Source organism: Triturus cristatus, chromosome 7, assembly GCF_964204655.1.
Source record: "Triturus cristatus chromosome 7, aTriCri1.1, whole genome shotgun sequence".
Classification (NCBI taxonomy): Eukaryota; Metazoa; Chordata; class Amphibia; order Caudata; family Salamandridae; genus Triturus; species Triturus cristatus.
The window spans coordinates 705,395,227-705,408,273 of record NC_140590.1 but is presented as its reverse complement, the minus strand read 5'-3'; the positions used below and the strand labels follow the sequence as shown (position 1 = coordinate 705,408,273).

Here is a 13,047-nt window from a genome sequence, read left to right as displayed (position 1 = left end):
CTGTTCGTTTGGAAGGCTTTCTTGCACCCACCAGCTCTGTCTCCTGCGGGGTACCCCAAGGTTCCTCCCTCTCCCCCCTCTTATTCAACCTTTACATACACCCCCTCATTGCTGCTTTACAGGATATGGAGGTTACAACGTTCAACTACGCTGACGACCTCCAGCTCATCTTCAACCTCTCCTTCTCTTCTGACTCAGTCTCCAGGGTCCACTCCACTCTTACTTTCATCTACAACTGGATGAACCTCAATCAATTAAAACTGAATCCTGATAAGACGGAGCTGGTTCTCATCGGTGGTCCCTCCAATCCCTGGTCCCCTGCTTTCTGGACCCCCATCTTTGGTTCCCCCCGTCTCCATCTGCCTCCGTTAAAACTCTGGGCATCAAAGTCAGCCCGGATCTCTCTCTTCGTCCCCAGATAAGCTCGGCAGTCTCCTCTTGTTTTCTGCCTCAAGAACCATCCGGAAAGTCTCGCGCTACTACACGGTCGAAGCCCTCAAACTCATTGTCCTGGCAATGATCCTATCCCGCCTAGATTATGGCAACGCCCTGTATATGGGCATTCCTGCCTACGAGTGCCGTCGCCTGCAGCTTATCCAAAATCAAGCTCGGCAGTCTCCTCTTGTTTTCGGCCTCAAGAACCATCCGGAAAGTCTCGCGCTACTACACGGTCGAAGCCCTCAAACTCATTGTCCTGGCAATGATCCTATCCCGCCTAGATTATGGCAACGCCCTGTATATGGGCATTCCTGCCTACGAGTGCCGTCGCCTGCAGCTTATCCAAAATCAAGCGGCTCGCCTCATTTATAGGCTTCCCAAATTTAGTCACACCACCCCCCTGCTTCAGACTCTCCACTGGCTCTCCATTAGGGAGCGCTCGCTCTTCAAGATGGGCTGTCTGACCTTTATGTCTCTAGCCGGCACTGCCCCTGCATTTATTAGATCTAAGATCAATGCATATGCTCCTGCCAGAAATCTTCGCTCCTCCACCCAGTTCCTTCTTCTTGTCCCCCGATTCCTTAAGAAGAAATCGGGTGGCTCCAGGTTTTCGACACTCGCCCCCCACTTCTGGAACACACTCCCTTTGGCAATCAGGTCTATTCCCTCCTATTTGGATTTTCGGGTTGCTCTGAAAACCCATCTTTTCTCCTCTGCCTATTCCTCTTAAACCCTCACCCCCCTTCCCTCCTCAGTTTCAGTTTCCTTCTGCAGCGCCAAGAAACCGCTTGGTAATAGAGCGCTATACAAAACCCTTTCAACTTTAACTTCAACATTATGGTCAAGCCCACCCTGAATAAGGAAGATTTTTCTACAGGGCACATTTTAAAATTAATTATTTCAAGGAACACTCAAATATGATGATAATAGAAGGAAGGCATGTTCAAGAAAGAAATTTGCCCAGAGTCAAATAGTTTGGTCAAGCTGGGAAGCCAGGATTAAAACCGGTGTCTGTGTGTCAGGGCATGCCACTAATTTTGGCCCTGGGTTTGATAAAATCTTCTGACTGACTTGAGCATGTTATTCAAGTGCATTCAAAGTACTAAAATATACTTTTTTTCATAAGATGTGGCAACAGCAGACAAAACACCCGTTCTTCATAGAACTGGTACACCTTAGGAAGAAACAGTGCACACTTCCCTCCTAAAGAGGGTAGAAGTAGCAAAAGCCTCCCCCATAACAAGACAGGTACACATTGGACAGCAGCAGTGCAAGCTTTGCTTTCTCACAGAAGAGGCACAGCTTGGCAGTAGCAAAGCAATCATCACTCTCTCACAGAAAGCAGCAAGTGCATTCTTCCATACCCTGCAGAGCACATGCAGCTGTGCAAATGTCTAGCACAAATCTGAGTGATGTGTAGGTTACAGACAGATCATTGGAGCTGGTGCTTAACTCACTGAGAGGAATGTATAAGTGGATGAGTGAGTAAACATGCAAGTTCAGACACCATTCTCACTTGGATGGCATTTCACGTCAGCATCCTGAAAACCCTGCGACTGTTACTCAGACCCACTGTTTCTATTGTTTCTTTGGTGTTCTACATTTTGAGAAGTAGCCATTACTTAGCAGGTCTTTGTTTGTATAAGAAGCCCAGACACACTATCTAACTATGCTATAATCAGGGACTCTGGTGCCAGACGCTTCTATAAGGTTTTGAATTCGCACGTACCAGAGTCTGTGTAATCCCAGACTCAGTGTTGCACCTATTCAAAATGTAGTGGGCTGCCAGTGATTTGCACAGCCGCTATGTAAGCAATAACATGCACACCAAATAAAATGCTCATTGCCTCAGCCGTAATCAAACAGATGTAGTTACAAATGTTGTAAATCTTCTTACAGATAAAATGACATATCACATCAACCAAACCACTTTGATAGAGATGTCTATGAATGTACTATCAGTAATTGGTTTGATTATGTGTGATTGTTTGTATGAAATTGGACTATTATTTGGGGAGCGGGAGGGGTGACTTCCCACCACAAGGAATAATCTCAACCCCAAATGAGTGTGAACAGTTAGAGTCACAAAATTAACGCAAGTTCAACCCCCTGGTAGTTAGGGCACAGAGCAGATAGGCATTATTTAGGACAATGTGTAAAGTATTTATGTAGTACCAAAAATGTAGTGAAGTCTTATTACAAAGCAAATATATCTTCAAACCAAAAACAGAGTAAAATGTAATAAATAAAATGACAGCAAAATGACAAATATCCAATAAGTGGGACTGGAGATATGAGTTTTTAAGGTTTTAAGAAGCAATATTGCCAAGAAGCATACAGCGCCAATGATAGCCAATATTTGCTGTAGACCAGGATCTAAGAGGCTTAGTGCAATGGAGCACAAGTCAGCTACACCAACGAGGTTCAATGGAAAGGAGCGAGGTTCTGCCTTCCGCCACTGCACATTAACTACACACCTACCATTACTTACCTCCCCAGACAGATGGTTCTACCGAGCAAAGAGTTCCCAAGGCAAGGCCCTTACCTCAAGATAGGACATTGAGACTTCATACTCCATGTCATCGCTGGTCTCCTCAATGGCCCGGAAAAGGTCATTGAGTGTGCGCACATAGATGCCTGGCTCATAGTCAGTTCCCAGCATGGTGTAAGTCTTCCCACAACCTAGAAGAGATGCAGGGATGGACAATCTTATGAAAAGGGTGAACAACACGGGCATTAGGAAAATACTTGACAACATTAACACTTCTGAAATATTTGGGGGCACCATACTGTACAGTGCTTGGAAATGGGATGACATATGAGGTTATAAGAGGATTTTCTAGACCATCAATTCATCTATTTCCATAAGCAGTGCCCATAAAAGGAAACCAGATTTTTCAGTCAACAGCAGTGGGAGTAGTGATTTGTTGAATATGGGATGTCGGGAGTACCAAGCTTTGTGCAGCCAGCCACATTTGACAAGAAAACCAAGATGCATCCAAAGAATGGACTCCCAGTGCAGCTAGGATGAACAAAGTAAACACTTAACAGGGTACTCAATTCCTCCAATACTAAAATGCAGTATAACTATGTGTAAATGTAGACTACAGAAATAGACAAATCTTGTAGGCTCTTGCAGTACTGCAACTGCAGAGATGTAATACTGATCTTATATGCTCATATGCTCAGTCCTCAAACAGTTGTGATAATATCATGAAAAGATTTATCATTATAGACTATGAAATAAGACCACACAAGTCATGAAAAACAGCATATTAATAAGCGGCCTCTTGTACCATCTAAACTTAGTCTACCCAATCTACCCCACTCCAGTCTACCCCAATCTGCCACAGTCTACGAGGTATCTACCCCACTCCAATCTACCCAACCCAATCTACTCTACCCAATCTACTCCACTCCAATCTACCCAACTCCAATCTAATATACCCCACTCCAATCTACCCAACTACCAGAATCTACCCTACGCCAATCTACCCCTCTCAACCCCACTCCAATATACCCAACTCAAATCTACCCCAATCTAATTTACCCTAATCTCCTCCACTCAAATCTACCCCAATCTACCCCTCTCCAATCTACTCCAATCTACCACAATCCATTGTACCCCACTCCAGTCTATCCCATATACCCCACTCCAATTTACCCCACTTTACCACACTCCAATCTACTGCACCCAAATCTACCCACTCAAATCTACACCACTCCAAACTACCCCACTCCAATCCACTAAAATCTACCCCACACTAACCAACCTATCCCTCTCTATCCCTCTCCAATCAATCCATCTCTACCCCAATACTTTCTACACCACTCCAATCCACCCCAATCTACCACACTCCAATCTACCCCACTCTAATCTACTCACTCCAATCTACCCCTCTCCAATCTACTCCTATCTACCACAATCCATTATACCCCACTTTAATCTACCACAATCTAACCCACTCCAGTCTATCCCATCTGCCCCACTCCAATTTACCCCACTTTACCACACTCCAATCTACCCCACCCAAATCTACCCACTCAAATCTACACCACTCCAAACTACCCCACGCCAATCCACTAAAATCTACCCCACACTAATCAACCTATCCCTCTCTATCCCACTCCAATCATTCCATCTCTAAACCAATCCTTTCCACCCCATTCCAATCTACCCCGATCTATCACACTCCAATGTACCCCACTCTAATCTACTAACTCCAATCATCACCACTCCAATCTACCCCACTCCAATCCAATAAAATCTACCCAACACTAATCAATCTACCCCTCTCTACCCCACTCCAATCTACCCCTCTCTACCCAAATCCATTCTACTCCACTTCAATCTTCCCCATTTCAATATACCCCAATCTATCCCCACTCCAGTCTACCCCTCACTACCCAAATCCATTCTACTCCACTTCAATCTTCCCCATTTCAATATATCCAATATATCCCACGCCAATCTATCCCAATCTACCCCACTCCAATCTACCCAGCTGCAATGAACCCCACTCCAATCCACCCCACCCCAATCAGCCCACCCCAATCTACACCACCCCAATCTACACCGTCCCAAACTACCCCACTCCAATCCACCCAATCTACCCCACCTCTATCCCTCCAATCTACCCCAATCAATGTACCACACCTCAATCTGTCCCACTCCAATCTACCACTCTCTACCCCACTCCAGTCTACCCCTCACTACCCAAATCCATTCTACTCCACTCCAATCTTCCCCATTTCAATATACCCCAATCTATCCCATGCCAATCTATCCCAATCTACCCCACTCCAATCTATCCAGCTCCAATCTACCCCACTCCAATCTACCCCACCCCAATCAGCCCACCCCAATCTACACCACCCCAATCTACACCATCCCAAACTACCCCACTCCAATCCACCCCAATCTACCCCACCTCAATCCATCCATTCTACCCCAATCAATTTACCACTCCTCATTCTACCACACTCTGATTTACCCCACCCAATCAAACCCACCCAAATCTAACCCAATCTATCCCAAGTCAATCTACCTCATGCCAAACTACCACACCCAATATAGCCCAATCTTTCACACCCCAATCAGCCACACCCAACCTGCCCCAATCTTCCTCACTCCAATATACCACAAACAATCTAACACACTCCAGTCTACCCCATTTACCACACTCCAATCTACCCCACTCCACTCCACTCTACCCACTCCATTCTACTCCACTCCAATCTACTCCACCAAAATATACACGATTCCAATCTACCCCAGTCTACCCCACTCCAGTCCGCCACAATCTACCCTACACCAATCTACCCAAATCTATCCCTCTCAACCCCCCTCCAATGTACCCCTCTCTACCGACTCCAATCTGTCCCATTCCAATGTACCCTAATTTACCCCTCTCCTATCCACCCCAATCTACCCAATCTACAACACTCCAAGCTACGCCAATTTACAAAATCTACCCCACTCAAATCTACCTCAACCTACCCCTCACCAATCTACACCTTCCCAAACTACCCCACTTCAATCTATTCTGATGTACTCCAATCTCCCCCACTCCAATGTACCCAGCTCCAATGTACTCCACTCCAAGCTAAATCACTCCAGTCTACACCACCCCAATCTACACCTTCCCAAACGACACCACTCAGTCTACCCCAATCCACCCCACCTCCATCTCTCCAATCTACCCCAGCCAATTTACCACACCTCAGTCTACCAAACTCCAATCTACCCTACCCAATCTAACCCACTCAAATCTAACCCAACCTACCCCACTCCAGTCTACCAATCCACCCCACCTCACCCAAAACTATCCCACTCCAATCTATCCCACTTCAATCTACCTCACACCAAACTACCCCACTCCAATCTACCCCACCCAATCTATCTCAATATACCACACCTCAATCAACCACACCCAACCTACCCTTGTCTACACCACTCCAATAAACCCCAAACAATCTAACCCACTCCAGTCTACACCACTCCACTCCAAACTACCCCACTCCATTCAACTCCACTCCAATGTACCCCCCATATCTACACTATTCCAATCTACTCAGTTCACAATCTACCCAACACCAATCTAACCCAATCTACCCTTCTCTACTCCATTTCAATCTACCCTCTCTAACCCACTCTAATCACCCCCATTTCAATGTATCCCAATGCATCCCACTCCAATCCACCCCAACCCACCTCCATCTACCACAGTCCGATCTACCCCAATCTACACAATCTACCCCCTCAATTCTACCTCAACCAACCCCACCCCAATATACTACATCTCAATCTACCCCACTTCAATCTATTCTGATCTACCCTAATCTATCCAACCCCAATCCACTCCTGTTCTACCCCACCCCAATCTAACCCAATTTGCCCACGATTTGCCTCACTCTACACCACCCCAATCTACCTCAACCTTCCCACCCTAATCTACCCCACCCCAATCTGCCCCACCACAATCTACACCACCCCATTCTACTCCATTCCAATCTACTCCACCGCATCTACCCTAACCTACCCCACACCAATCTAACCAAATCTATCCCACATTAACCTACCCCAAGCTAATGCATCCCAATCTACCTCACACAACCAACCTCAGACTACCCCACTCCATTCTAGCCCATTCCAATCTACCTCAATTTACCCCAGTCCAATTTGGCCTAATCTAACCCACTCCAATTTACCAATCCAACCCACCCCACCGCACCCCAATCTACCCCAATCTAACTAATCCAAATTAACCCAACTCCAATCTGCCCATTTTCAATCTACCTCACTCACTCCAGTCTACCCCACTCAAATCTACCCCACCCAATATACCCCAAACAATTCAACCCACTCCTGTCTACCCCATCTGCTCCAATCCAATCTATCTCACTCCATTATACTCCACTCCAATCTACCCCACCCAAATCTACACTATTCCAATCTACCCCAGTCTACCCCACTCCAGTCCACCATAATCTATCCTACACCAATCTACCCCTTTCTATCCCACTCCAATCTACCCCTCTCTACCCCACTCCAATCTACCCCACTTCAATCTGCCGAATTTCAATGTAGCTCAATCTACCTCACCTAAATCCACCCCATCTACCACACTCCAATCTACCCCAATCTAATCTACACAATCTACCACACTCAAATCTACCTCAACCTACCTGACCCCAGTCTACCACACTCCAATCTACCCCCACTTTAATATGTTCCAATCTACTCTCATCTACTCCACTCCAATCTACACAAGCCGAATCTAGTCCACCCATCCTACCCCAATCTACTTCATCCCAATCTAACCCAATCTGCCCACAATTTACCGCAATGTGCAACACGCCAATATACCTCAATCTGCCCACAATCTCCCCACCACAAGCTACCCTAATATGCCCCACCCATATATTTGCCCAACCTACCCCACCACAATCTACCCAAATCTACCCACCCCAATCTATTATGCCACAATCTACCATACTTCAATCTACCCCACTTCAATCTACCCCACCGCAGTCTATCCCAATCTACCCCTCTCCAACCCACTCCACTCACTTTTAGCCATGCTGAACAGCAGACACACTAGGGTGCAACATGGCTAAAACATATTGCCAAAGGCAATAGATCTTGCATAGGCGAGAGCTATTGGCTTTGCCAATGCTTGTTTCTTTTCCATCAACGTTGACAGGAGAGCAGGAGAAATATATATCTTGAATGAGAGGACTAAGTTTTAAATTACAATATTTGTGCTTTCCATTGGAAAACAAAAGTACTGCTGCTATTAAACTGGTTATGGGAAGAAGCAGAACTATTTAAAAGTAAAGAGAGAGATAGTGAAACTCAGTTCCCTTCCAGTTAGTTCTTACTCACTTCGACATCAGTTGTCACAGCCAGTGCAGTGTTTTGTAAGGAAAACGCCTCTCCTGGTTGTACCCGCTCTAAAATTCCAAATCAATTTTATCACTAGATTTTCCTTAGCATTGTAGTTTTAGGGTCACTTCATCAAGTTGAAAATGTAGTGCTCTCCTGGGACACCACAGTTGACCGTTGCTCACATAGGACTATAAACTGGGACCCCCTCACACCCCTTACCATGGGCCCTGGCTGGTGAAAGCCGATGGGTACACTTGGGTGCAATCAGCAGCTCCATAAAGTGTCTCCAGTGCAATTAGTTCTAGGGACGTCTAGTTATGTTATGCTATTTTGATTTGTAATGCACGCGAATCACCCCGGGAGGGGTATCTCGTTACCGCCTTGTTTATTGTTCACATGTATAACTGTATAGCATTACAATCACTCATACGTAATTGTGTGCAAATGCTGATTGCTGTAACTAACAGGTGTTGCGATTACCCGATCTATTGGCACTGGATTTACTGACCATCGGAAGAATGAAAGGCAGAGTTGGCCTTGCAGGGATTCCAGCTGGTAATCTAAAGAGTACCACTTGTTAAACTGCACGTGTTCATCTTACTGAGGCCCTGCCGAGGATGGACAGACAGGAAAGAATATATGACATTACAATGCAAGCAATTACAACGCATGCTTTTACAACGCGGTTTTTACATCGCATGATTTTACAACGCATGCCATTTCAACTCATTTTTAAAAACTACCATTACAACGCATTTGATTACAATGCATACCTTTACAATGCATACCATTACAACGCATAATACTTTTAGGGCAACAGTAGGGTAAGTGTTGGATAGTGTAGGGGTAACATTACTATTCCCACTCCAGTTAGTGCAACAGAAGGGAAAGTGTTGGATAGTGTAGGGGTAACATTACTATTCCCACTCCAGTGAGTGCAACAGAAGGGAAAGTGTTGGATAGTGTAGGGGAAAAAATTACTATTTCCATCGACCCCGAAACCCATACCCACCCTAAAAATAAAAAATCTCCATTACTTACCTTATAATGCATTATAATGGCATGCGTTGTAGTGACATGCGTTGAAATGGCATGCGTTGTAATAGCATGTCATGTAAAGGCACTTGCGTTGTAACAGTTGCATTTTAAAAGCAGTAATGGATGTTTCCCGACAGGAAATACAGAGACAGCAAATTCTATACTTCTAACCAGGCGAATCTCTGGTGGGTTACTCAAGGTTTCTTACCACCAGCCATCTTGGAGGAGTCTTTTGTGTGGTAACATGCTATGATTGCCTGCAGTATGTGGTGGAAGCAGGACATTGCTGACTGTGTCCAACAGCATTTGGACTTTCCCAGAAATGGGCAAACCGTCGATGTCCGGCATCACGAAAACTGGTGGTCAGAGCGGAGTACTGCCCATCTTCTCTGGGTGAGGTCTATGCTTGCCCCATGCTCGAGCTCTGCTGACCTGTCCTGCTTCTTTGGCTGCCCTTTGCTGTAAAGATGTCCCCAGGCTGCCCCAGACAAAAGAAACCCTCCCTGCCCTTTACAGCAGACTGCAGGAGGGCTGCATGAGAATCTGCTCTGCAAGTGCAGGTGAGCTGTGCGGTGATTCTGGATGCTGAGCACTCTTTCTGTACCAATAACTCTTTGATTCTCTTTGTGAGACCCTTGCTTTATCCTGTCTCCAGCTCCTACTAGCCTCTGTGTGCATGGACAAATCACTAGTCTTAATGACATGGTTACTAGAAGAAATATCTCCCAGGGTGTTTTTTAAACATAATTTATTAACTTTTTTTAATGCAACATTGCAGTTCAGACTATTGCCCCTTCACACGTCATGGGAGGCTATGGGTGGGGCAAGGGTTTAAATCCTCTGACATCATCGGGGTAAAATAGTATGCAATGTCACTTCCCCTCCCCCAGTCATTTGGTGAATTGACATTCATGGATCCTCATTTGCCCTGTGGGTTTTGAAGTACAGTTTCAGAGGACCATGAACTCACTAAGTAACCTCCATGAGTCATTACGTATATGGTATTGTATCTTCCATAAATTAACAAGTTGCTTAAAGTGTACGTAGGTGAATTATTTAGAGCTGGGTAGTAATAGGAATTGGAAACCTACATAGTGTAGAAAGTGCGACATCTGGCCCGTGTCACTCAGGGCTGAAGCCATTGGGGACTCGTCGTGTTTCAGTATACCACATTCGTTAGGACAGACAACCACATTTTGATTAATATTCAGAGAGGCAATACATCAATAAAGATGAAAGCATCACTAAAGTCATTTAAAATAAGAGGAGGCAACCACTTCAGCATGGAGTCACTATTCCCAGCCAATGAGGAAGACACTTTCACAGATAAACGGAGTCAAGAATGCTTCAAACCCAAGTACCAACTGGGGACCAAGCCAAGGGATCACCAATTGGACAAGTGACCTTCAGGTCATTCCAGAGAGCTCAGGCTCCAGAGTTAATTATGCCTATCAGCTGTCACGTGTTTATAAACACCAATAATGTCAGGGTGATACGTAGGTGTAGTTGGGGCCACTCTCCTGGTACCAGCACCTGGATGTAGGATACTACAGTAGAAGTTCCTACAGCAGGAGAGGGAGCTCACCAGGCACACTCTCAACTCCTTGTTGACTCACTCTACCACAGACTCCACAGACAACAGTAGGACCATGTGTATGGCTTCAAACTTGATCCTATCCTTCAAGAAACAACCAAGACAAATCTCATGTCCACATAGTGCCAACAGTTCATGCAGCTACAAGTTGATGTAACTTTTCAACTTGCTAGGGAGGGGACACTGTTTGTATTTCAAGCTTTCAGCTGTTGAGCCGACCGTTCACTACTGATCGGAGGCTGCTATAATTCACCTTTTTAGGTGCCAGCCAATGAGGATATGATTATGTTTGTGGGCTTTTCCTCTATAACTATGGCCTGTCAGAATTTGCCTGCGCTGGAGCTCCTATGAGGTTTGTTTTGCATGTCTATTCAAGAAAAGAGAAAGAGGACTTCTTAAAAACAGCTTTCTCTGTGGATGATGGTTCAATGCAGGCAGGTATTCCTGGACTATCTTGCAAAAGCTGCTTGGGTTGGAAGATCTGTGAACTTCCATTGACGGAGGAGCGAGAAGACAAGAAGGAAGGGAATCTGTTTTGGTCATTAGCGCGGGCAGGTAGCCTGTACCTACTTTAGAGCAGGCAGTCATGATTCATAGCCTGCCCTACACTATTACCCAGGTTCCAGGACAGCACACAGCAGAGCGAGCGAACAAGGGTCATTTCAGTGGCGGCCACTACACTTTGGGGCAGATTTATGTTCCCTGGCGCATCCCTGCAAATCAGCATGGATGCGCCAGGGAAGTTGCGTCACGCAAGTTTGCCCTTGCGCCACCGCAGATGCGCCGCATTTACAATGCGGCGCATCGTGGCGCAAGGACAAGCAGATACGTGACGCATCTGCCGGCGTAAGGTTGGCGCAGTGCTGAAGTTGCGTCGCAAGTGCGACGCAACTCCAGCACTGTTCCAACCTACCCTATCCCTAACATGGTGCGTCAAGCCTTACGCCTGCTTCAAGCAGGCGCAGGGTTTTGACGCATCAGCGTTGGGAAAGTGACTCAGTGAAATCTATTTGAAATCTTATAGATTTCACTGAGTCACTTTTCAGGGGCGTTCCTGCGACGGAACGCCCTCCCTCAGTAGCAACGCCCACATGAAACCTGACGCAGGTTTCATGTGGCGCAGGGCTTTACACCGTGACGCATCTCCATAGATGCGTCACGATGTAAATGGGGCGTAACATGGCGCAGGGTTTACGCCGCCGCTGCGTCACAAAAGTGACGCAACGGTGGCGTAAAAGGGGCGCAAGTCCCTCATAAATCTGCCCCTTTATTTCAGGGACGTGGAGGTTTGTTGCATTCACCCCTGAGGGATAGCCATACTGGCTAAAAAAGAATAATTCCTTGCCACCACCACAATTGCTCGGTGAGCGTGTTAGGGGGTGAAGCCTCCAGAACAGTTCCAGAGAGAGTCCTTGTGGAGTCACCTTTAATCCTCTCGTTGTCTAGAGCGCTGAAGAGACTCGCTGACGTCTGTGTGTATGTGTGGATTCTAAGGGATACATCTCGAGTTCCCAACTACAGACATGCTCACAGAACATATATCAACTGTGTCCTAACTTACAACCTAAAAGGCCCATGCCACGAGTGATACACTTCACATATTATTTACAGAATGTGTGCATATCTAGCTGCAGTCGGTCCCCACCTCATTGGGATCCATGAATCAGGGCAATTGTGAACGCAGTTGGTAAAAACTTGGGTCAGCCAAATGCAAACTGAATTGAAAAGGTTGGGTTGACACCAGGTGGATCCCCAAGAGCACCACTCCTGGCTGGCCTTCGTCCTGGAATCGGATATCTGACCTGGGTGGCAAAAGCACCACCAATGAGCTGCTAAGCCAGTCCTTACTGTGGAATGGTTTTAACCACATCCGGAGCTCTAATAATCAGCTCTGATTGGCTGACCTCCATGCTCCATGAAGGAGTCCGGCAGTGTGCTATTTTTACTCTCAGAAGAGTAAATATCAGGGCTGCATCTGTCAGCAAGGAAGGTTTGGATATAGTGCAAAGAAGAGCATCATTAAATGAGGGTATGTGCAGCAAACCGTCAATTACTTTGCAAATCTGTTTGCCAAGGCAGATGGCAG

At 46.1% G+C, this 13,047-nt stretch overlaps 1 protein-coding gene across 2 annotated transcripts in view; it reads right to left on the bottom strand.

The window, feature by feature from the left end:
* Positions 1–13,047, bottom strand: part of KIF19 (kinesin family member 19) — a 275,355-nt gene that overhangs the window by 94,178 nt on the left and 168,130 nt on the right. For both annotated transcript variants that reach the window (XM_085617363.1, XM_085617364.1), the window contains exon 5: positions 2,984–3,120. In XM_085617363.1, coding sequence (XP_085473489.1) covers positions 2,984–3,120 — 137 coding nt within the window. The remainder of the gene's footprint in view (positions 1–2,983; positions 3,121–13,047) is intronic.